Raw genomic sequence first — 25,411 nt, 5'->3', positions numbered from 1 at the left:
TTCTAACATTTCTATTATTTTCTACATTGACTTCTCTAACCCATCTATATATGGATTTCTAATCCACATATAATTATTATCCACCTTATAATAATTATGTATGCTTACACAGATAGCTGCGTGTTTTTCTAAAATGGCTAACCAATTTCCCAGTTCCTCTTTTGATTTGAAATACCACTTTTTCGCTTACTGGATTGTATTGTATAAGTTGTCATAACTGTTTTTCTTTTCCTATGCCAACACCACACTGCTTTGATTTCTATGTTTTTATATCCGAGTCTGTGATGTTCCTCGTGCGTACATAGTTTGTACGATTTCCTTATACCAGTTTTCCGTTCCTCTTCCTCCTCTCTTTTATACCTAATGTTAACCGGCTTTCTTTTCAGTTAACTATTTTAAATGTGTTTCCCTGTGTAAGCAACTGACAAGACATAGGCTAGTCAGTGCCTCCAGCACAAAATTGAAAGGGGAGCTTACTCTGACAGGCGACGCCTTTCCAAATTCCTGACACTCTTGTATACGATCGCTCAAATCGCATTGCATCCTTCGCGAGAGAGTTGTTTTGATCAGCCAGTGTTTGTGGTTTCTGGAGGAACAGAAATCTCGCACGACTTCATGGGCCTTGTTCGTTTTGCCAGCGTGGCGTCTGGCACGCTCCTCCCATGATCTGTTTTCCCGAGAAAAGATGTTTCAGGACTAAGAGGGCAACCTGTAGGGCCTGGCGAACAAAAGCCAAGAAAAGTGAACGTTTCAAGAAGAGCATTGTCAGCTGCTAGGAGAGCAAGAAAGATTTGGTCTGAAAGGTGTCAATGGGATGAGTAGTCTCAGGAGGATGAGCTGCATCTTACGTAGCCATCCCTTCTCTGCTGACCCCATTGCCCTCGCCCTGCTTAGGCCTCTGCTAAGAAGATCCTTCTGACTGTGTGTCTGTGCTAGGGTCTCTTTTTGCTGGTCACCTGTGTCACTAGGTCTTTGGTGATCTCTTTCTCAAATGGAAAAAATATTACATCTTCTTTCCAGCTTCAGTTAAAATTGAATCTTAAGCTACATGTTCTCCTCCAGTTGTGTTGTCCGTGTAAACTTCCAGTGTAAGTTGCCATTGAAATTTGTTCTCTAAGTAGAAAAATTTGGACAGGTATACATACCCTGAAGCGATGCCTGTACTGGCACTTACATTGGATCTTGTTTTAATATTCTCAACCAGAACCAGAGGATGACAATGTGATTAGACATATCCTCAGGCTGAGAAGAAAGCTTGGGTGGCAGACAAAATTACCGCACTGTAAGTTGGACTACGGGAATCACGAAACTACAGTTCAGAAGATTACTGTAAAGGTATTATTTTATCCAACTGTGTACTATAAAAGCTAATGTTTGAAACTGTATCTTAATCTTGATATCATTCATTATACTCCACTAGAGGCCCAGTGCACGAAATTCGTGCATTGGTAGGGTCCCTGGCGGCTGGGCCTTCCTCCCTTTCCCCCGCTGGTCCCACCCCCTGGTCGAACTCCCGGACAACTCCCGGTCGAGGGGACAATTTGCATGCTTTGCTTTTATTATATAGGATTAGAATCATTATCATATTAATATCAAGTCATAATCTCGTTTCATGGTGAATGCTTATCAAAAGTATTTGGCGTCACTTCATTTTGCTTATTTAAAGAATGGAATGGGTAAGAATATCAATCTGCCTGAAATTGGAACGTACTCTTAACTTCATGTTTATCAGGTTTTTGTGATTTTAAAAAGAAGTCCTGGTGGAAAGCTGGATGCAAAATTCAAAATTACAGCCATTGGAAGCTGTAATTTAAGCGGTTCAACAGCCTCTGAAGGCATCATTCACTGAATTAGAATAAGGAACACAAAGAGCTCTTTTATAATAAAAGTTAATTATCCAGAAAAGGCTAAATGAAACTTTTTTTTTAATTTAAATTTTATATTGTTTAAAGTATTACATATGTCTCCTTTTCCCCCCATTGACCTCTCCCTGGCCCTTCCCACCCCCCGTAAATGAAGCTTTCTTACAGAGTTTTATCAATAAAAGTTAGAAGTTTCAAAGCTAAAGTAAATAAATTTGACTTAAAAACTTTCTTAGCGGGGAATGTCTGACTTCTCGGGCCCTCAAGTGAAGGAGGGAGAGAGACGAGAGTACATTGCAATAGCTCAGAACATGGGCTCAGGGTCAGCCTTGTGTTCCAATGCTTACCTTGCCACTCTCTGACTTTGTGACTTTTCTCCAATTACCTAACTTCCCAACATAGTAATTTATACATCTGTTTACTGAGATTAAAAAGATCAATTTAAGAGATTAACGTTAAGACGTTAAAAATTTTGTGGTTGTAGCCAAACCGGTTTGGCTTAGTGGATAGAGCGTCGCCTGCAGACCGAAAGGTCCCAGGTTCGATTCCGGTCAAGGGCACGTACCTTGGTTGCGGGCACGTACCTTGGTTGCGGGCACATCCCCAGTAGGAGGTGTGCAGGAGGCGGCTGGTCGATGTTTCTCTCTCATCGATGTTTCTAACTCTCTATCCCTCTCCCTTCCTCTCTGTAAAAAAATCAATTTTATATATATATATATATATATATATATATATATATATATATAAAATTCTGTGGTTGTAGAGATACGTATGTAGAACACTTGTTACTCATTAACTATTTATTGCTTGACAAATATTAGCTGTTAGTTATACTAAACCATCATCATTATCAAAAGAAATGATAAATTTCATATGCTCAAAAGGCTCCTGGTGTTGGCAGACAGATTTCCTGGAAGTGCAACATACCTGGCAAAGGTATGAGCTCTTTGGGTTCAGAAACATGCATGGCCCTGGCTGGTTTGGCTCAGTGGATAGAGCATCGGCCTGGGGACTGAAGGGTCCCAAGTTTAATTCTGGTCAAGGGCACATGTCCAGGTTGTATGCTCAATCCCCAGTAGGGGGCGTGCAGGAGGCAGCTGATCAATGATCATCTCTCATCATTGATGTTTCTATCTCTCTCCTTTACTCTCGTAAATCAATAAAAATGTATTTTTAAAAAAATAAGCAGGCATGAGTAAGCATACAGATCAATTTTCATGAATTTTTTTTTACCACATTATAAGAATGAAAATTAAATCTTAAGATTGATCTTGTTGAACTCTGATTAGACACAATTTTATGTTAGCTTTTCTCTCAATATTATTTTTAATCTATATTGACATTTCAGTTTACTGAGTAATGGGTCCAGCCATTTTACTACTTAATCTGGTCAAGTTAATGAAAAAAACTTTTTTTTAACCTCAGAAACCTTTGGAAGATGATGGCGAGTTTGTATATTGCCTTCCTCGGAAAGACCCTTACGTCTTTTATAATCCATACAATCTTCAGGTGGTCTCTGCCCACAAAGCTAGAAATTGCAAAGAATTTTGGACTGTTACTGCTTCATTCGTTTCAAAGGTAATATATAACGAAAGAAAATCAAGTTTGGCTATAGATGAGGCGGTGGGGGTCAGAGAGAGAAAACACTTAATTATACAGATAAGTGGTTCTGAGACAAACACAGGCTTTCTTCATTTCTTGAAGATAGTTCATATATTTTAAAGAAATAAAGTCCTTTCATGCCTTCTATCTGCAGGTTACCAAAATAGGTGTCGTGGAAGATGTAGAACTCATACCTACTCTGGAATGGCTAATAGAAAGGAGATGTTTCTACATATTACAAAAATTCAAGATCATTTCTAATTTTCGGTGAGATGAATGAAACGGAACCCAATTGTTTGTAATGTGATCCTTTTGAAACAGTAATCTGCTGGATGATGTCTGGGTTTTGGTATAGTGAAGCCATATTTATGGGGAATTATAGAGGAAATGGAGAAGTCTATACTTTTTTTTTTTTTTAGATAAAGGAAGCTTACCCACTTAAGTATTACAACTCTTAATTTTATCTTTTTGGATGAATATTGTAAGAAAAAGATATTTTAAAGTCAAGTAACTTAAATGGACTGTAATGACCTTAATTTACTTTTTGTTTTTCATCCCTTTATTTAATGAATATTAATTGAGTCTGCTACAAACCAGGCATTATTCTAGATGCTGTTGAACAAACCAAACAATTGTCCAGCTCTCAAAGGTCTTAGATTATAATGGGTGAGAGATAATGAAAGCACACATATATGCAAAATGTCAGATGAAGATGAAATACTATCCTTTATAATAAAAGGGTAATATGCAAATTGACCCCAATGATGGGACCACCGGGAACAACTGGTTGCTATGACGTGCACTGACCACCAGGGGGAAGATGCTCCTCAGGAGCTGCCCCCTGGCGGTCAGTGTGCTTCCACAGGGGGAGCTCCGCTCAGCCACAAGCTGGGCTGATGGCTGTGAGCACAGTGGCGGTGGTGGGAGCCTCTCCCACCTCCTTGGCAGTGCTAAGAATGTCCAACTGTGGCTTAGGTTTCTGGCCTAAGCCATCAGTCAGACATCCCCTGAGGGCTCTCAGGCTGCCAGAGGGATGTCTGACTGTCAGCTTAGGCCTGCTCCCCAGGTGGACATTTCCTGAGGGGTCCCAGACTGCAAGAGGGCACAGGCCGGGCTGAGGGACCCTCCCCACTCCGCGAGTGTATGAATTTTGGTGCACCAGACCTCTAGTCTATATATATAAAAGCCTAAGTGACTGTTTGACTGGTAGCTATGACGCGCACTGACCACCAGGAGGCAGACACTCAATGCACCGGTATGGAAACATGGAACAGACTGATGAATCTCAGAGAGAATGGGGGAGGGGGAAGGATGGGAAGAGATTAACCAAAGATCAAATATGCATATTAGAGGCCTGGTACATACTAGAGGATTCATGCACCGGGGGGGGGGGAGGGGTCCCTCAACCTGGCCTGCGCCCTCTCGCAATCTGGGACCCCTCGGGGATGTCAGACTGCCAGTTTCAGCCCGATCCCCGCAGGCCAGGCCAAGGAACCCCACCGGTGCATGAATCTGTGCACTGAGCCTCTAATGAAAAAATAAAACAGCATTCAGGAACTTGGCAGCTAGTTTTTTATTAAATTGATTGCGGTGACATTGGTTGACATGATCACATAGGTTTCAGGTGTGTGTTTCTATGTTACAAGATCTGTATGTTGCACCGTGTGCCCACCACCCAGAGCAGCTCACTGATTCAGACCATCATTTAAAAATGTGTCTAGTTCAAAGTTTCTACCACATCAGGATTCCTGAGTCCCTGTGATCCTTCACAACGGAGTCCCAGGCGGCTGTTCTTCCAGGATTTGTATCTTGTTTTGTACTTTTTAAATGTCCTCTCTAATGTGTGTCTTTTCTTGTGGTCTGCTGCTATCTGCTGGGGACTAGGAAAAGAGAGAAATAACATTTTATTTACGTTTTCTTTTTTTTGTGGCTTCAAGGGTAGAGTGAGGACGGGGAGGAGGTGGTAGAGGTCAGAGGAGGAATGAGAAAGTGTCAAGAAATAACATTTTAAATGATTACCTTTAATATTGTGCAAATAGTTGGAATAACTAAGGAGCTAGAGAACTTTCGGTAAGACAGGTGAATGGGTTCTGTGGCAGAGAAAGCATTCACTTACTGAACAGATACTTCTTGTGTCTGTTCTGTTCCACTGTTATGAGCCCTGGAGGTGCAACCATGTGAAAAAATATACAAGGACTCTGTCCCTAGAGAAGTTCTGGTCTCTGGAGGGAGATAGATGACAAGTAAATCAGTGAGCTCATTGCAGGTAGTGAGAAGGGCCAGAAAGATATGTAAGACGGAGAAAACGGGTGTGTGTGTGTGTGTGGGTGTGTGTGTGTGTGTGTGTGTGTGTGTGTGTGTGTCTGTTGTAAATAGATGGCTGATGAAAAGGGACACATCCATGTGAGGTCTTGAAAGAGAAAAGTTCCAGACAGAATACAGCGAGCAAGTTTAATAAGGGTGAGGAATGATCACCAGAGAAACCTTTTCGTTCCTCCCCTTTGAGTTTCGAATATTACAAATGCGTCTTTTTAAGAAAGCATGCGTATTCAATATTATCAAAAAGACAGACATTGTCTTACATGTTTAATTACCACTATACCGTGATTTCTTATCAGTGTACCTTTTCATTTCATTATCACTTGAAAATAGAACCTCGACTCCCCTTGTAATATAAGTCTCTTTTAAAAATAGCCAGTAAATGTTTAAGGGGAAAGAACGTATTTTTATCGTTTTTCTGCTTATTGGAGTGTTGCAACTAAATCGCTCATGCATCTATGAGGATTATAATGACTTTCATTTACATTTACGCCTTGTTCTCTATGCTGTTGATTGTTTGGGAGAAAGTGATACGGTTTAGTATTTGCTTTAGGTGAGTCAGGATGGATGAGGTGCCCTAGAGAATTTTCTGGTTGTACCAAGCCTTTACTGAATTGATGTAATCGTGTCTGATGAATATAGACGGTAAGAAGTCTTTTTCTTTTTCAGAATGAATAAAGCATTTGTTACTTGGAAATTGACTGTTAAAAGAATTAAGACAGACAGAAGCAGGTAAGTCTTGATAGAAATCTCAAGAGGAAGCCTTATTTTTAAATATTGTAGTATGGAAGCAGACATAAATTAATATTCACTCGGTGATTAGAAAGTCACATTCCATAACATGTATGATTAAGTTGAATCCATCTGCATTTGAATATTTTTGTTAAACATAATGTTATGTATGTGTGTATATAAATGTGTAGGGGTGTGTGTGTGTGTGTGTGTGTGTGTATGTACACATGTACACCATGCTTTGCTGTAAGGGAATCAGAGTGCTATGAAGAGCCTAGGATGAGCCCTAGCTGGTTTGGCTCAATGGATAGAGCATTGGCCTGCGGACTGAAAGGTCCCAGGTTTGATTCCGGCCAAGGCTACATGCCTGGGTTGCAGGCTCGATCCCCAGTAGGGGGCATGTAGGAGGCAGCCGATCAATGATTCTCTCTCATCATTGATGTTTTTCTATCTCTCTCTCTCCCTTCCTCTGTAAAATCAATAAAATATATATTTTTTTAAGAAAGAGCCCAGGACGAGATTCCCTTGGTCACTCGATCTAACTTTTCGCTTTCAAAAAGAGGAGTGATTCAGTAATCCAAGATAGATGACAGTGAATTCTATTTTGTAGGCTATCTGTTAGCCAAGTTTCATTGTTGTCGTTGTTACTAAACTTTTTACTTGGAGATTGTTGTGATTGAAATGCAGTTGCAAGAAATGATGAAGAGGGACCCCATGCCCAGTTTCCCCCAGTGGTAACATCTTGCAAATCTGTGGTAAAATCCGACAACCAGGACAGTGTGGTAGATGTAATACCTGTTAACTATAGGCATATGAAACAAATTATACTAGTTATCTCTAAATTAACTTCATTCGTTCTGAAGGAGAGATGATAAAGTCTGTGGAAATGTTTTTAACTTTCAGGTCGTTTTTGTACTGCCATCTTTTCTGGGCTGATGAGTTATTTCAAAGCTACTTGCTTTACGTAAAGGGACTTTGTGAAGATGCTTTTAATCGCAGAAATGATGATGAATGTGAAGATAATTCATCTGCCATGTGCCTTGTAAAGGTGGGAAAAAGTAGCCCTTGTTGGTTTAGCTCAGTGGATAGAGCATCGGCCTGCGGACTGAAGGGGTCCCAGGTTCCATTCCAGCTAAGGTTGCATGCCTGGGTTGTGGTCTCCATCCCCAGTGTGGGGCGTGCAGGAGGCAGCCGATCATTGATTCCCTTTCACCATTGATGTTTCTCTCTCCCTATCCCTCTCCCTTCCTTTCTGAAATCAATTTTTACAAAAAGTATATTTACAAAAAGAAAAAGTATACTACTATAAGCTAATATTGGTGGATAGAAACACGGAAGAATAAATGGGGTTTTGAATCAAAGGAATACAGGTATCTAGGACCATAAGTAAACCATCACAGTGGATGACTAATGTCCTAGAATACCTGTAAAGATCTTTATTCCCTCGGGTAGTCAGTTTTAATAGTTAGCATTTCTTATAAATAATTTCTTCCTTACACTTAACCTAAGTCTGTTATGCAGCCCTTTGTTTGCAAAACTCCAAATGTGCAATATTATTTATAAACAATCTTCTGCATAACTGATAGGTACTAGCTATCTTCCCTCAGTATAGCATGTCAAAAATTGTAATAAGTTGCAACGCAAAGGTTTAGGTTACATTTATGAATTCTCCTGTTCCACAGTTCTAAGAAAGGGTGAACTTCTTAACGATTTAATTTAATTTATATGCAATGGTTCTTTCAAAAAGGTTAAGTATATAAACTATAAATTTTAAGTGTTTAATATACAATTGAACGGGGTCCCAGCGACTTTCAGTTCCCTTACCCACCGTGGGAGGGAGATAACTGAAAAGTAAAATTGATAATCATCTAGACTCGGAAAGAGAAATAGTAAGAGGGCTTGGACAAGTTATACATTTGACAAGTAGCTCAAATTAATCGTGGTGACTATACACATATAATAAGATGAATACTTGTACATCAACAGCTTAGTTTTAGAATTGGTCATGTGTATTGACTATTACATAGTAGGTGCCCAGTAGTCTTTGAATGAATGAGTAAATAAAAGAATGAATGAAGAAAGATGGATTAATCACTACATGTAAAGTAATATTTTGTATTAGAGGCCCGGTGCACAAAAATTTGTGCACTCGGGGGGGGGGGGGGCGTCCTTCAGCCCGGCCTGTGCCCTCTCGCAGTCTGGGACCCCTTGGGGGATGTCCACCTGCTGGCTTAGGCCAACTCCCTGGGGGATCAGGCCTAAGCTGGCTGTCAGACATCCCTCTGGCAGCCCGGGAGCCCTCGGGGGATGTCCACCTGCCAGCGGGGAGCAGGCCTAAGCTGCAGTCGGACATCCTTAGCGCTGCTGAGGAGGCGGGAGAGGCTCCCGTCACCACCGCTGTGCTGGCACCGTCAGCCTGGCTTGTGGCTGAGCAGAGCTCCCCCTGTGGGAGTGCACTGACCACCAGGGGGAAGCTCCTGCATTGAGCGTCTGCCCCCTGGTGGTCAGTGTGTGTCATAGCTACCAGTCATTCCCAGTCGTTCTGCTGTTAGGGTCAATTTGCATATTACCCTTTTATTATATAGGATAGTTCAATTGAGAATATTAATGTTTCCAAAGGATTAAATTTCAGTTAAGTAGGAGACATTTCCCAGGGGAGTGTTTCTTTTGATACGGTTTTAATGTAGCAGGAAATTGGTTGGGCAGCTGTGGTATTCGATTGTTTGATGAATGGCTGAGTGACAGGATTTATCACTTCACTTCAGTAAAGCAAAGGAGACTTTAGAATATCTCTGCAGACTGTGCTTGAAATGTTAGTGGATGATAATCCTAACAGAAAAGGGAGGCTAGGACTCTTCCCTGGAGACCTTAGCCATGTCAGCTTCCGCCAGACATCAAGGGTCAGGGAACAGACCTTCCCAATCAGACGCGTGTTTGTGAATTACCCTTTATATGCAAAGTGCTGTGCAAAGGAGATGCGTGTGAAGTGAAAAAAGGGAGCACCTCTTACAGCTCATTGGAAAAGATTATCCTTTGCATGTAAACATGGTAACTGGTCCTGAGGGTATTCCCTCCGTTTTGCTAAGCATTATAGCTCACCAACCAGTTAGGAGGCAGTGAGCAGTCATGCTAACGGGCAAGCAATACTGTAAAACAGCTAAGCCACAGACACTGTGCAGAAGCCTTTGGCATTGGTTAGGGCACGCTTCACAAAGGAAGGCTTTCCTGAGCTAGGCCTTGCGGGGTTTGGGTAGCCGCGGGGAGCAGCCAGGTGAGGAATAGGAACATGAGTAAAGCATTCAGTTTTGCAAGTTAGTTGGGTCTGGAACGTGGGGCCAAGAAGAACAGACGAACGGAACAGTAGGAGCAGAGCCTGCCCTTGGGGCAGGTGCGCCCCTAGCGAGGGCATGAGGACAGTTGGCAAGAATAGGGAAGGGGTTCCTGAGGCTGGAGAAACCAGGGTCAAATGGAGGGAGAACGGAGCCTGGGGTCAGGAATCGGAAGCTGGCCAATGGAGCGTTAGGACTGGGGGGGGGGGGCTATGCATAGCTGGGGGTGCAGGTGCCAAAGGGGATTGACGAGGAGGAGGTGAGAGAAGCAAGGTTACGGATGCATACAAGGGGATTGTTCAAAGGTGGGGACCACGAAGGGAGTTCTTGAGTTGGCCAGTCTACTCCCCGGTCGAAAGCACAGCTTTAAAGGGGCCTGGCCCGTCTGGAACTAGAAAGGAGGGAATACGTGTGGGTCATTTCATCCAAACCTTCCCTTTCAAATGACAGATGGAGTCCGAGAGAGAGTGTGACTTGGCCAAGGCCACAGAACCAGCGGGAGTTGGGACTTCGTTTCGCATTCAGGGGTGACTGCGCTTCCGGGGGGACAGTATTTTGAGCGTTTCATAAAATGTAAGATTTTGTTTCCCACCCCTATGGGAGGAGGGTGCAGTGAGTGGGAATGTACAAGTCCCTCAGCTGGTTTGTGCGGAGTAAACTTGGAGAACTGTTCTTAAAGAGCAACCATTGCAAGCGTCTGAACATGCTACTTACGAAAATTCGTGTCATGTTGGCTGGCTTGTGGGGAAAATTGTAGGTGGGGAATTAAAGAGATCGGTTAGTATGGACTGTAATAATGTAGGCATAAGCAACAGGAACTTTAATTAGGGCGTCGGCAGCGAGATCAGAAAGGAAGGGAGATTGGAGACATTTAACCTGGAAAATCAGGGTCGAGAAAACAGATATGGGACCAGCGGAGAGAGAGAACACGAGTTAGTCCACGGTGTTAAGGCCAGAGCAGTGCTTTCCGATCTCATTTTAACGTTGGAAGATGATTTGTTACAAAGTGGTTATCGCCATATAACTAGGGATAAAGATGTCCACGTTTATTGACGGAAATGTATTTTGGCAAGAGCATTAACGTGATACGGGAAAAAAACAAGAAAAAATACCGAAAGGAGGATGGGGGATGGGGGATATACGGGAATGGGTGAAGCGTTCAGGGAGGAGCTGAGTACCAGGGTTGATGGAAATTTCTGAATAAATTCAGAAGAATCCTTACCTTACTTGTGTAGTTAATTTGAATCTCTTTATCCTACACTTAGTGTTTGTTTTTTTTAAGTTTTACAAATCATTGGGACTTCAAGGTGAAGCCATTCCTGAGATTGGTGGTTCCCCGGGGTTCGTGGATATTTCAAAAACACATCAGCTCTTGAATTGTTTTCCTTTGGCTTACTTTAGTTACAATTAAAAGAATGTATTTTTCTGCGTGTTTTTTTAAAAATAAAGATTTATTTATATTTGACTATGGGTGTTTGAATAGGAAAAACATATAAGGCATATAGTGTATAAGCATAACCTACAAATGAAAATATAAAATATGCTCGTTATGATATGAGAAGATGGCCAAAATGTTTTTCTTCTCTCTCTCTCTCTCAAATGAATTTTGACTTTGCAACATCATTTTTGACATTTCTGACAAATTTTGACATTTTTCAACATTTATCATCCTTTAGCTGGATACGTCTCGGACATACTCCCTGGATGAATTTTGTGAGGAACAGTTACAGCAAGCTTCCCGCACATTCAAACGACTTGAGGATATCAGGGATAAAGCCATTGCAGAAATGAAAAGCACACTTTTAAAGGTAACTCTTTCATGATAGCCTCGCCAATGCATCAGTTTGTATGTTACTGACTAAAGCCGTTGCTTCCAATCGCATCCCCGGAGAAAGTGTTGGAAACGGGCCGGTGGAGGGACCAAGGACTAGTTAATTAGCAACTAACTAGTACTGTGCACTTCGTAGCTGCACATACAGGAAATATTCCAGGCGTTGTATAGAATGTAAATATTTGTGTGTTCATTGAATTGTAGGTGGCAGAAAAGGAAGAAATTAGAGAATTTTTTGAGTCAAGCTTCTCTAAAGATGCCAGACCACATATCAAGCTGCCTGTATATCGACGTTTATTAAAAAAAATCTTGAGGTTTTTCATGCTGGTTGACTACATATTTCAGGAGCTCATCCGCCAGCTGATGAACACTGCGGTCACTCTCCTTTTGGAATTATTTTATAGTTCTGCTAGAATGCCATTTTCAGCGGAAAAAAGGAATGAGGACCTAATCAAGTAAATCAGATTTTCTTTTTACCGATCAAAGGAAATTGTAATCATAGCGCTGCAAACATTGGTTGTCCATGGTAGAGGAAATAGCCTATAGTTGAAGTGAGAATTTGAAAATTCTTCTTATAGCAAATTGTATGTGCTCCATTTTTACAATTACCTGGCAATACTTTGCTTAATACTGTCCATAACATTTAAGAAAAGTTTCCAGTATTTCTTCAAAATTCTGCATATGTCTGATGGCCATATAAAATATGGGCTGGCCAGTACAATTTGAAATTCAGATCTGTAATAATTTTTTAGTATGTCTCAAATATTACCTATCCTAAAAAGTATTGTTTGTTTGAAATTCCAGTTCAACTGGGTGTTTTGTACTTTTATTTGCTAAATCTGGAAATTCTGTGTATAGGGCTAATTCAACGTTCAGGGTTAGTTCTTAAAGATATCAGGGTGATTCGAGAAGGAAACCATAAGCTTCCATTGGAATTTGGGTCAGTTCTGCTTAAATGAGACATACGAATTTTTCATGGTAGTAAAATATAAATAACAAAATTTACCTTTTTTAAAATATTTTATTGATTTTTTACAGAGAGGAAGGGAGAGAGATAGAGAGCTAGAAACATCGATGAGAGAGAAACATCTATCAGCTGCCCCCTGCACATCTCCCACCGGGGATATGCCCGCAACCCAGGTACATGCCCTTGACCGGAATCGAACCTGGGACCTTTCAGTCCACAGGCCGACGCTCTATCCACTGAGCCACACCGATTTCGGCAAAAAATTTACCATTTTTAAATATGTAATTCAGCGGCATTGAGTACATTCAGTCTTGTGCAACCATCAACGTATTCATTTCCAGAACTTTTTCATGATCCCATTCTTAATTTTTATGAGACTCTGCACCCATTAAACAGTCACTCCTTGCTCTATGTGTACACCCCCCCCCAAGCCCTTGTAACCTCTGTTGTCTTCTCTGTGACTAGGAACTTACTACTCTGAGTACCTCAGATAAGTGGAATCATACAATATTTATCTTTGGCGTTTGCCCTATTTCATTTAGCACCATGTGTGTAAGGCTCATCTGTGATGTAGCATGTAACAGAATTTCCTTTTTAAGGCTGTATAATATTCCATTGTGTAGATATACCATGTTTTGTTTGTTCATCTGTTGATGGTAGTTGGGTTAGCCTCTTGGCTATTGAGCCACGCCAGCTGGGCGAAGCTGCAACATTTTCATTTCCACCAGCAAAGCACCAGGCTCCTACCTCACCAACACTACTATTTTCCTTTGTAAATAGCAATACCCAGCCTAATTGGTATGAAGGGATATCTTGTTATGGTTTCGATTTGTAATTCCCTAACGATTAGTGATGCTAAGCATATTTTTGCATGCTTATTGGCCATATTTCTTTGGGGGAATGTCTAGTTATGTTTTGTGGATATTAACAAGATAACAAGAATTTAAAAGACTGCATTTTTGCTTCCCATTTCTTAATCTAGAACATACAAGGATATCTTTGCTCTTACTGGAAGGATAACAAATGATTATGAAGAACTTGTTATTAATTCAAACATATATGCTACTTCTGTTCCAAAGTCGGACTTAAAAGCAGAAGCTGATATTAATGAGGTAAGTGGTCTTTGAAAAATATAAACATAGATTTTTTAATGAACGAATAAGCGAAAAGTAAGTGAAATAAGTTTGGAAATTAAAATGTGATTTATGATTAATGCTCAATTTCTTACCCAAAACACACACACAAATGCACACACGCACGCACCTCTGCTTCCACTATAGAAAGCTATATTCACACTTCCCTTCATGCATTACTGTGTTCTTACTGTGTACCAGGCACTGAATTAGGCACTGAAGTAGACCAGTGGGCAGTGCTAATGAAAATACCAGGCAGAGGTCATTTTCCAGAGCAAGCGATGCAACACTTTATCTATTCGTTTGGAATTGCCGGCGTGGACTTCTTTATTGTGGTAAAACAGCAGAAAATGGGCCACTTGGACCACTTGTCAGCGGACAATTCAGTGGCACCGGTGCGTTCCCAGTGCGGCGCGACCATCGCATCCCACTGCCAGGACTGTCTCATCCTCCCACACGGGAACTCTGTCCCCGTGCGTGCAGGACTTTGAAGGCTTGCAGGTCGCCGCCCGCATCCACCCAAGCTCTTTCCCCAGCACCTTCGCCGGGTGCCAGTGGCGTTTCCTTACACGTTAGCTGCCTCTGTTTGTTCATAACCGGAGCTAAAGGTTGGGGTTCCAGCAGGTGACTCCGGTGCCTACATCGAGACACACCCCTCCAGCACAACCCATCACTTCATGGACGTGAGGGATCAATCAATCGAGAACTCGGGCCTAGACAGAGCCGAAGAGCAGTCACATTGTTTGAATACAATATCAATACCTCAGACACTCTTGGTTCTCGGTGGGGATGCCTGTACTAACATGTGTGTCAAAGTGAGGAGCTATGACCTGGGGCAGTGAATGTGAAATATATTCCTGATGTGTCCGTCCTGAGCCGGAGTGCCCACTAGCATCACCTGATCAGCTTTTTTCCCCCATTTTAAATTTTTATTTATTTATTTATTTAATATATTTTATTGATTTTTTTACAAAGAGGAAGGGAGAAGGATAGAGAGTTAGAAACATCGATGAGAGAGAAACATCGATCAGCTGCCTCCTGCACACTCCCCACTGGAAATGTGCCCACAACCAAGGTACATGCCCTTGACCGGAATCGAACCTGGGACCTTTCAGTCCGCAGGCTGACGCTCTATCCACTGAGCCAAACCGGTTAGGGCAGCTTTTAAGTGATTCAGATTCCTGGCCTTGACCCCTCACCCTTTAACTTAAAATCTCTCGTGATGGGGCCTAAGAATTTGTATTTATTAAGCTCTAAAATGATTAATATTTGGCCACTCTGGTATCCGTTTATACCAGCGGTGGGCAAACTATGGCCCGCGGGCCAGATCCAGCCCATTTAAAATGAATAAAACTAAAAAAAAAAAAAAAGACCGTACCCTTTTATGTAATGATGTTTACTTTGAATTTATATTAGTTCACACAAACACTCCATCCATGCTTTTGTTCCGGCCCTCCGGTCCAGTTCAAGAACCCATTGCGGCCCTTGAGTCAAAAAGTTTGCCCACCCCTGGTTTATACAGTTTTGGGGAAAATACTGTAGTATTTCATTTATTTTTTTCATTCACTTACTTTTTCTTTTTTTTTAAACATGCAAATAGCCGTTATCTGGCAACACAGTGTTACTCGGTTAACCTGAAGTTATTATTGATCATGTAAAATTTAGGACTGTATTATCTAAATGTCCTTTTACCTCTGTATTATCACCAGAACTGTAACCTCTCTGTCACATTAGATGTTCAATTCCATTAAATTGGATAAGGACCTGACAAAGTACGCACCGGTATTTGAAGTCAGTCTGCGCTTGAGAATTCCTTCTGAGAGGGACTCTTCGAGCAGCTCCAGAGAGAGCTTCCAGGAGTCGGAGCGGTCCTCTGAGAAATCCATGCTGTACCAGGAGGAGGAAATGCCCGAGAGTGAAGTCAGCAGCGTCAAACCCTCAAGCGATGAGCTCCTAATAGTGCGGCCGAAACCCACGACATTGAACCTTGTGGAAATCCTTTCAGGTGAGATGAATGAGACGGCTAAGCACAAAGGGAATAGCCTGACACCTGGGACCTCACAAGGGAGAGAAAAATACATCGTTATGGATTATCGCTCAGTAAATTGTGGTGTTGAACAATGTCGAAGGAAGGAGGCCCCGAGGAAATATAAACGGAACAGGCCATTTGTCGTGGATGCGAGCAGGAGCGCCATGACCCATTTTTTTAATCTTAATACCACTGGTCGCTGAGGGGGACCCGAGGAGCCCCCCTCATGAGGACGGACAGCAGCTGGGGTGCTCGTTAACATGCACACTCTCGGCCTCCATCTGAGACCTCCTTAATCAGATTTGGGGGTGAGGAGGGGGGGCGTTGCTGGCTGGACGCTGCCTTTCCAGGTGATTCTTAGGGTGTTTGGGAAGCGCTGATAACATAGCAGCTTGTCCTTTAGCCGGTATAAATATCAATCAGTTTTTTTCTTCTCTTTTCTTTCAATGGATGCTAATAGATATAGAAGCCATGGATGATTTCGATAATAAAACCGAGAATGATGAGTAAGTAGCACACGCTTCTGAAATTACAAGTAATGAGACTTGACGTTTCGTTCCGGCATCGTGTTGAAATTCACTCTCATCGTTTTCTCTCGTAGATTTTTAGAATTCCCTACGAATCTCTTAATTGCTCCCAACAGACTGGACTTTTCAATAAAAATTCAGACTATGCTGGCTGATCTTGAGAAATGCATAAGTAAGTATTTTAAGTGTTTCATTAGATACACTGTATCCTTCAGCAATATTTTCTTAAATTTAGGGATTGGGAGCTTTTACCCAGGTTTGTGGCAGACATTATGGTATCTTAGAGATCATGGATTCACACTCTTTGGGATCAATCGATGTGAATTTGAAATTATTTGAGCATGTGGGAATTAGACACACAACCATAGAATCAGGAAAATAGTGGAGGCTTGGATTTATTTTTTCTCAATAATGTACTACAGAATTTTGAGACTTAAGTAATATCTTCTATATCAGCAAAAACAAAGGTATTGTTTCCACCTTAAATAGATTTTTTGTTGTTGTTAATCTTCACCTGAAGACAGTCTCCATTGCTTTCAGAGAGAGTGGAAAGGAGGGGGCAGAGAGAGAAAGAAAAGAGAGAGAGAGAGAGAGAGAGAGAGAGGTGAAAGAGACACGTTGATCGGTTGCCTCTTGTATGCGCCGCGACCAGGGCCTGGGATCAAACCTGCAACCCAGGTACCTGCCCTCGACCCGGAATCAAACCCGAGACCCTTCAGTGTGCGGGCCGGCGCTCTATCCACTGAGCAACACTGGCCAGGGCTTAAATAGATTTTTATTAATGCGGTTCCAGCTGGGTGTACACAATCTGACATGACATGGCGGTCACCAGCCTGACCCATGAATTGATCCCTCCTCCACAGTCTCAGTTGATCCTGGAACACAGGACCCGCTGTGGCTCCCTGAATGCAGCATCGTTCTCCAACCACATCACCGTAGTTTGCTGAGTTCAGAGGCCCCTTTTTCTAGACTGGTATCCAATGCACTGTTTGTTTTTTAAAAATATATTTTTGTTTATTTCAGAGAAGAAGGGAGAGGGAGAGAAACATCAGTGATAAGAGAGAATCATTGACCGGCTGCCTCCGGCATGCCCCCTACTGGGGGTTGAGCCTGCAACTCTGGCATGTGCCCTGACCGGGAATTTAACCTTGACCTCCTGGTTCATAGGTCAACGCTCAACCACTGAGCCGCACCGGCCGGGCTCCAATGCATTGCTTGATTTCCTTTTGTAAGCTCAGGAATCCAGTGTCTCATTGTCCTTGCTGTTGAGTGGGGAGAGGTCTTTATATGTACGCTCGATACAAGTTCTTGATTTGTTATAAGATTTGCAAAATGTGCCTTACCTTTTCACTTTTTTCTCACAGAGCTAAACTCCTTAATTTTGATCAAGTACAGCTTATCAATTCTTTTTGTCTTCATAGATTATACTTTCGATTTTATGTCTAAAAACTCTCTCACTCAAGGTCACACCGATCTTTCCTACATTTTCTCCTGGAAGGTTTATAGATGTGTGTTTTATTCTTAGGGATACGATTCAGCTTGAGTTGATACTTTCTAATGTATAAAGTGTAGGTGCAAGTTATTTTTTTGCCTGTGGACATCCAGGCGTGCAGCTAGATTACAAACTCATTGATAGTAGAGGCTGTGTCTTCTAATCTCTGTATCCGCACATTGGTATAATGGTCTTCGCATAGCATATCCACGTCAAATCACTGTTAACTTAATGCGGTGGTTCTCAACCTTCCTAATGCCGCGACCCTTTCATACAGTTCCTCATGTCGTGGTGACCCCCAACCATAAACTTACTTTCGTTGCTACTTCATCACTGTAATTTTGCTGCTGTTATGAATCGTCATGTAAATATCTGATATGCAGGATGTATTTTCATGGTTACAAATTGAACATCATTAAAGCATAGTGATTAATCACAAAAACAGTATGTCATTATAGATGGGTTTCCGCTGGTCTTAGGCGACCCCTGTGAAAGGGTCGTTCGACTTAATGGCTTATTCTCTGTTTCTGTTTTAATCATGCCTTTAATCATACCTGTGGGTGGTTCTTTTGTTTCCCTAATATTAAACCCCAACTTTTACACCTGCCTTTAAGTCCCATTTGTACTGTCTAGTCCCCATGATAAACCAGTTTCAGTTATCAATAGTTCTAGATCTCATGGGTAATTATATGGTGTTAGGACTTCGGAAAATATTAACTTTTTACTCCTATATTTTAGCCCAAATTATTCCTCTTGACCAAGATCCCCGCTTGTCTGATTTTACTGATCCGGATTTATTGAATGCGACAGAAAGTGGCACAGACGCTGAGGAGCAAGCCACATGGCCAGATTGTCAGATCCTGTTTGAAATGGACCCTGCCTACCAAAATAAAGTAAGTTTAAAAACAGTGTGCCTTGGGGAATATTTGGCTTAATGACCAGAAACCCACTGACGTTCTTAGATGAAAGGGACTTGTTATAAATTATACGATAATTTTTCATTGATTGGAAAATCCTTCCCATTTTTTTCTTCCTCATAATATTTCACCTCTGTTCACTTTTTATTCCCCAACAAACCTCTGAGAATGGGCTTTCTCTTTCATGGTCCCCTCTGAATATTGTCTTGCTGTTTTGTTGACTTGCCATGACCCTGGCTTTTCCCACTACCATCTAACTGGGTATTTTTTTAAAAAATATATATTTTATTGATTTTTTTACAGAGAAGAAGGGAGAGGGATAGAGAGCTAGAAACATCGATGAGAGAGATGCATCCACCAGCTGCCTCCTGCACGCCCCCTACTGGGGATGTGCCTGCAACCAAGGTATATGCCCTTGACTGGAATTGAACCCGGGACCCTTCAGTCCCCAGGCCAACGCTCCATCCAGTGAGCCAAACCGGCCAGGGCAAACTGGGTATTTTTTGTTCAAATTCATGAGAGAATGTAATGGTTTTAGCTTGGATCAGGATTCTACCCTATCCGGAGTAGCTGTGTTTTAGGAATTGGGTAATGTCACATAGTATATAGAACTGGCCTTTCTGTTTTTTTGTAATTCTCACCCAAAGAAAGAGTAAAATGGAGGGAGGGCAAAGAGGTGGGGAGAGAGAGAGAGGGAGAGAGAAAGAGAGAAACATCGATGTGAGAGACATATCGATTGGTTGCCTTCCTCATGTGCCCTGACCGGGGCCAGGGATCAAACCTACAACCAAGGAGCATGCCCTTGACCGGGAATCAAACCTGCAACCCTTTAGTCCGTGGGCTGACGCTCTGACCACTGAGCAACCCGACCAGGGCTAGGACTGGTTTTTTCTGGGGCATAGAGCACAAACTCTAAACCCCGGTGACCAGCAAAGGAATAACCGGTTGGTGTCTCTAGTAGATGCTAACTATATAGTTCAATCGCCTCGTGTACCTTTACATAAATGCCAAATATAAAAAAGTGATGTGAGCCCTAACCGGTGTTGCTCAGTGGATAGAGCATCGGCCTGCGGACTGAAGGGTCCCAGGTTCGATTCCGGTCAAGGGCATATACCTTGGTTGCGGGCACATCCCCGGTAGGGGGCGTGCAGGAGGCAGCTGATCGATGTTTCTCTCTCATCAATGTTTCTAACTCTCTATCATTCTCCCTTCCTCTCTGTAAAAAAAAAAAAAAAAAAAAATCAATACAATATATTTTTTAAAAAGTGCTGTGAATGTCTTAGTCTTATGTTTCCAACATATTTATTTAGTAGAGGTTTCTAATGACATGAACTGGACAGATAACTGCTGTTTTGCCTGTTTTTCACAGAATTACGAGTATATCGGGCCATGCTCTCTTCACTCCCAAAATAACATGCTGTCACGTTTTTATTTACAGATTGTGTGTCTCCTGACCATCCTGGGCAATTCAATGAACCTGGTGGACGGTTACAGCCGCAGGTTCATGAAATACTGCGTGATGGTCGAGCGGGCCAAAGTCACGAGTATGAAAATAGCCCTGATGGAAGAGCTGACCTCCGTGGAGTTTAGAACCATCCTCGGCAAGTTCCTCAGCTACCTCCGAGAGGTGGTCAGTATGGTCACGGAGAAGCGCATTGGCATCTTCAACGTGGTCAGCGCCGACTACCAGTCGGAGTGCTTGCCGCACGTGCAGGACATCCTGCAGACCAGCCAGGCCCTCCTGCGGTCCGTCATCGAGAAGAAGAACACGCATCTACTGGAAGTAAGTGCTTGGGAAACGCCTCCCGCTGGAGACCCTGCAAGATGAGTCGGTTATCATTTCAAAATAGGTACTTAGAAAGCACGTCTGATGACTGTTAACCCTCAGAAAAATGCCGACATGCGTTTTATGGGTCCGGGTCTTTGATCAGGCGTCCATTCCCCGGGGAAACCTTCCCTGGAATGGTAGCCCGCGTGGCTTTCTGCCTCCTCTCCCTGTCGGGAGCCGGGCATGGGGTGAGGCGGGGCGAGGAAGGGGCTGTTTGAATTTGTGTGAGGGCCACTCTGGCTGCAGAGTGGAGAGTAGAGGCCAGTGGGACAATTCAAGGGGAAAGCTGTTTCTGTCGTCGAGGGGAGACGTGAGGATACCTTGAGCCAGGGAAGTCGCAGGGTGCAGGCTGAAAAGCGTATGGGTTTGAGATTTATCTAAGAGATGGAATCAATAGGATATAGTGAATGACACCATGGGAAGAATGAAAGAGCAGGGACTGATGCTTTTGGGTTTTGGGGGGAGGCCACAGCGTGGGCAGTGATCTTACTCACTGGGCGAGGGGACACCTTGCGTGTTCAATTGTGTGATATTCAAGTAGAGAGACTCAGATACGTCCGTCTGGGTCTCAGGACAGAGTCTAGACTGGAAATAGATATTTAAATGAGCAGCATGCATATTGTCATTGAAATCATCGAAGTGAATGAGAATGCCCTTGTCTGTGTGTATGGTGACAATAGAAAAGAACAGCCCGGCCAGTGTGGCTCAGTGGTTGATCACGGACCTGTGAACCAGGAGTTCACGGTTCGAATCCCGGTCAGGGCACATGCCCGGGTTGCGTGCAGGAAGCAGCCATTTAATGACTCTCTCCCATCATTGATGTCTCTCTCTCTTCCTCTCCCTTCTTCTCTGAACTCAATAAAAGTATATTTTTCTAAAAAAAAGAAAAGAACAGAAGCCTGACGAATATCAACATTTGGGAGATGGCTAGAGGAAGAGCTCACAAGTATACCAAAGGGTTAACCCAAGAGATCAAAGAGAGCAAGGGGGTATTTTGAGAAGGAGGGAACATTTAGGAATTGTTAATGCGACAGTTGAAGAAAAGATTACAAAGGGCCTATTCGATGAACAGTAATGTGTGCTGTCTGTAATGAAATACACCTTTAGATCCACAGGAATCCTGTAACATAAAAAATTTACTCTGTTTAATTTAGGTCCCATTTCCCAACAAGTACGAGGACACCCCAAAAACACTGTGTATGAAACCAGGGGTTTACTTGTCTCATGCGGAAGCATACACGCTGGTCAGCCAGGGCTGGTACCGTAGCTGTGATGCAGGCAGAGAACCAGGATCCTTCCTCCTTTCTGCTCCGTGCCCCTTGATAACGGCTCCTGCCCCCGAGGCACTTGGCTCGCACTCGGCACAGCCGGGGCTGGGGGGAGGCAGGTGGAGCCGCGTGGTACATTATCATCTTTGGGCCGGTCATGTGCTAGAATAGTTCTCTGTCAAGTGCGAGAGTGGCACCTAATGTGACCTATTCATAAAAGGAGAACTCTAAGCCTCGTTTGCCCATCATAAAGTGGTGGAGAAGGAACAGGGCAGGGGCGATAAAAAGTCCCACCCTTTTAAGGAGAAAATGGGGAAACAGACATCTAGCAGGGGTCCTCAAACTTTTTAATCAGGGGGCCAGTTCACTGTCCCTCAGACCGTTGGAGGGCCGGACTATAGTTTAAAAAAAAAACTATGAACAAATTCCTCTGCACACTGCACATATCTTATTTTGAAGTAAAAAAAAACAAAACGGGAACAAATACAATATTTGTATTTGCATGTGGCCCGCGGGCCGTAGTTTGAGGACGCCCGATCTAGAGTGTTCTCGATCAGGTGTCAGAGTTCGCTGGGCAGAAAAACGAGCATCGCCCTGGGCCGTCGAGTAAGCTGTTTGGTTGGTCGGCCTCGGCGGCCTCTGGCTCAGGTCTCTGGGGCCGCGTCCCTCGCCCTCTGTCCCCTGTGACCCCTGGTCATGCCCTGAATGACGATCCCCCGGGTTACTGTTCTGGACCTCGGCCGGGCCTGGCATCGGAGGGTTGTGCTTCTTGGGCCCCGGGCAGGTGCAGCGGTGCATTATCTGCAGGGATGAGCTTGGAGGGCTGGGGATGCCTTAGGAAATGGCCCTGGTGATTGGGCTTCAGCTGCTGCTTAAAAAGAGACGTTCGACTTGCTCCTGGTTTCATCAGCGCTGAAGCCTGGACACGGTTTTTAGGCCTGAGCGCTTTGCCGTTGAGCTGCCGGCCCTGCGCGCTCTACCTCCCTGCCAGCCTTAAACGTGTGACCGCTCATTTGCTGCTCAGACTTGGGAGGGAAGGTGACTTCCTAAATAGACCTCGCCAGTGAGCTGTCTGAGAAAACCCAGGGAAGGCTCTTTATGAAAAGCCAGGGCCCTCGTCTTCGCCTGCTCAGACTCCCACTTTGAGCACAGAAACAGTTGCTGGCTCACCCTCACCGGCCTTTGAAGTCAGCTCCCTGCCCAAGGCGAAGAATTTTCTCATCCAGCTTCATTCCTCCTCAGTCTGTGCCCAGCCCAAGTTCATCTCTCGTAGGATTTTTCTCGGAGCACAAAGAGGAGCCAGGACACGATGCAAAAGTTGTCCTACTATTTACCCTAATGCTACAGCCTGGGTTGGCACATTTTTCTAAGTCCCAGGGACCATTGTGGCCAGATGCTTTGCTACTGCATAACAAACACATCTGCCTGTCCAGCCTCCCGAACCTGTGCACTGACTGCCCCAGTGAGGCGAGGTATGTAGGATGGTGTCGTTCCCTAATTCTCCCCTCCTTCGAAAATGAGATGTTGGGACAGTTGAACTCCCCACTCCTACCTCCCACCAGCGTTTAGTCTTCACGGAGGTGACTTAGTACTTTTAGTTCTAGATCGTTACTAAACTACCAATATGTCTCTTCTATTAAAAACATTTTTATGTGACACTTAAGGCCATCTTCATCGAGTTGTTTTTTTTTAAAAAGATATTTTATTGATTTTTTACAGAGAGGAAGGAAAAGGGAGAGAGGTAGAGAGTTAGAAACATCGATGAGAGAGAAACATCGATCAGCTGCCTCCTGCACATCTCCCACTGGGGATGTGCCCGCAACCCAGGTACATGCCCTTGACCGGAATCGAACCCGGGACCCTTCAGTCCGCAAGCCGATGCTCTATCCACTGAGCCAAACCAGTTTTGGCTTCATCGAGTTTTTAAAGATTTGAATTCCGCAGAAATGAATCAGAGTATAATGTTTTCGAACTCTGGTGATGGTCTGAGCCTGCTGGAGCTCAAAAGCTCTACTCTAGCCATGATGGAGAAACAGGACTAGACTTAATTTCACTTCCCGCTATACAGAGAACAGAAGACTGAAGCAAACAAATGAGAGAAATACTTCTAGGTACTGCATCCCCAGCAGTGGAGGACGGTGGTCCTGGAGACCAGGAAAGCAAATGGCATACGGGATTTCTACCCGGAGGAAAGCTTTGGACCACACGTACAGGGAGGAGGAACCGGAAGAGAGCCCAGTGGCCTCACTGAGTTGAGATGGATAAAAATTTTCATTTTTAGACTCAAAGAAGGGAGCTAGGAAAAGCAAAACAAAACAACAAAAACCACCACCACCACCGCCCAAACACACACACACACACACACACACACACAAATAAAACAGCAGAAAAGTGCACGAGCGTCCCAGGACCCAGGACTCTTTCCCAGCTGCAGCTACCAAGCATGTCTGGGCTTGGAGCCAAATCCACAGAGAGCGGCTAAAACCCCCAGAGCCGTAAGCAGAACAGTGGCCAGAGCTCCTGCGAGTCAAGTCCCAGGCAGTCAGAGTGGAGGGTCCCAGTGGGCATAGAGGGCATTCAGTGGAGAGCCTAGAGCAGGGGTCCTCAAACCACGGCCCGTTTGTTTTTTTACTTCAAAATAAGATATGTGCAGTGTGCAGAGGAATTTGTTCATAGTTTTTTGTTTGTTTTTTTTTAATCTATAGTCCGGCCCTCCAACGGTCTGAGGGACAGTGAACCAGCCCCCTGATGAAAAAGTTTGAGGACCCCTGGCCTCGAGGGTTTCGCCTCAGCCATGGAGCTGGTCGCTCAAGGGGTCTGCATTCTAAATGCAAAGGTGAAAACGAGGCCTCCAAGGGGGAAAACTGCAAAAAGATGTGCAAACAACCCCCTCCCCAAATGAGGGACCGAACCCTTGGAATAACTGCAGCAAGAATCAGACCTCTGTGACAGGCAGCCTCAGCAATGCCTCGCTTTTCATCAGAAATTACTAAACACGGGATGGGCTCAAAGCAGCGTGGGGAACCTGTTCTGAGAGTTCTGCTGGTTCATTCTCTTTCTGGCTGCTGCATCCCCCAAAGGCATTTTTGTTTCCCGAGGCTTTGGCTAGTTTTCCTTTACATAATGAAGGGAATTCCCTTATTTTGAAAGGAATATAGTAGAATTTTTTATATCATAAGCGAATCTTATCAAATGCTTATTCCGCAGCTACTGCGATGATCATGGTTGTTTTTCTTTCATCTTTTAACCTGGGTAATTGCCTTAATTGACTTTCTAAAGTTAATCTCGCATCCAAATTGATAGATGTAAATTGCCAGCACGCACAGGCACATACCTGTACATTATTACTTTATAAAATATGTTTTTACTGATTTCAGAGAGGAAGGGGGGAGGCAGAGAGAGAAACATCAAGGATGAGAGAGAATCATCAATTGGCTGCCTCCTGCACGCGCCCCCGACTGGGGATCAAGCCTGCAACCTGGGCATGTGACCCGACTAGGAATTGAACCGTGACCTCCTGGTTCATAGGTTGAAGCTCACCACTGAACCACACCGGCCAGGCTGCATACACATTA

At 43.6% G+C, this 25,411-nt stretch overlaps 1 protein-coding gene across 1 annotated transcript in view; it reads left to right on the top strand.

Annotated features, from left to right (window-relative positions):
• Nucleotides 1-25,411, top strand: part of DNAH14 (dynein axonemal heavy chain 14) — a gene marked incomplete at its 3' end in the record, with an annotated part of 134,599 nt that overhangs the window by 5,142 nt on the left and 104,046 nt on the right. Inside the window, exons 4-15 of the mRNA XM_081114519.1 lie at nt 1,205-1,335; nt 3,288-3,440; nt 3,619-3,731; nt 6,453-6,515; nt 7,419-7,563; nt 11,521-11,652; nt 11,880-12,130; nt 13,625-13,754; nt 15,510-15,780; nt 16,414-16,503; nt 18,634-18,716; nt 20,179-20,523. Of these exons, the coding sequence (XP_080970645.1) occupies nt 1,205-1,335; nt 3,288-3,440; nt 3,619-3,731; nt 6,453-6,515; nt 7,419-7,563; nt 11,521-11,652; nt 11,880-12,130; nt 13,625-13,754; nt 15,510-15,780; nt 16,414-16,503; nt 18,634-18,716; nt 20,179-20,523 (1,907 nt within the window). The remainder of the gene's footprint in view (nt 1-1,204; nt 1,336-3,287; nt 3,441-3,618; nt 3,732-6,452; nt 6,516-7,418; nt 7,564-11,520; nt 11,653-11,879; nt 12,131-13,624; nt 13,755-15,509; nt 15,781-16,413; nt 16,504-18,633; nt 18,717-20,178; nt 20,524-25,411) is intronic.

Source organism: Myotis nattereri, assembly GCF_964212035.1.
Source record: "Myotis nattereri genome assembly, chromosome: 20".
In the NCBI taxonomy this organism is placed as follows: domain Eukaryota; kingdom Metazoa; phylum Chordata; class Mammalia; order Chiroptera; family Vespertilionidae; genus Myotis; species Myotis nattereri.
The sequence above is the reverse complement of the archived record's forward strand: the minus strand, read 5'-3'. Positions and strand labels throughout refer to the sequence as shown.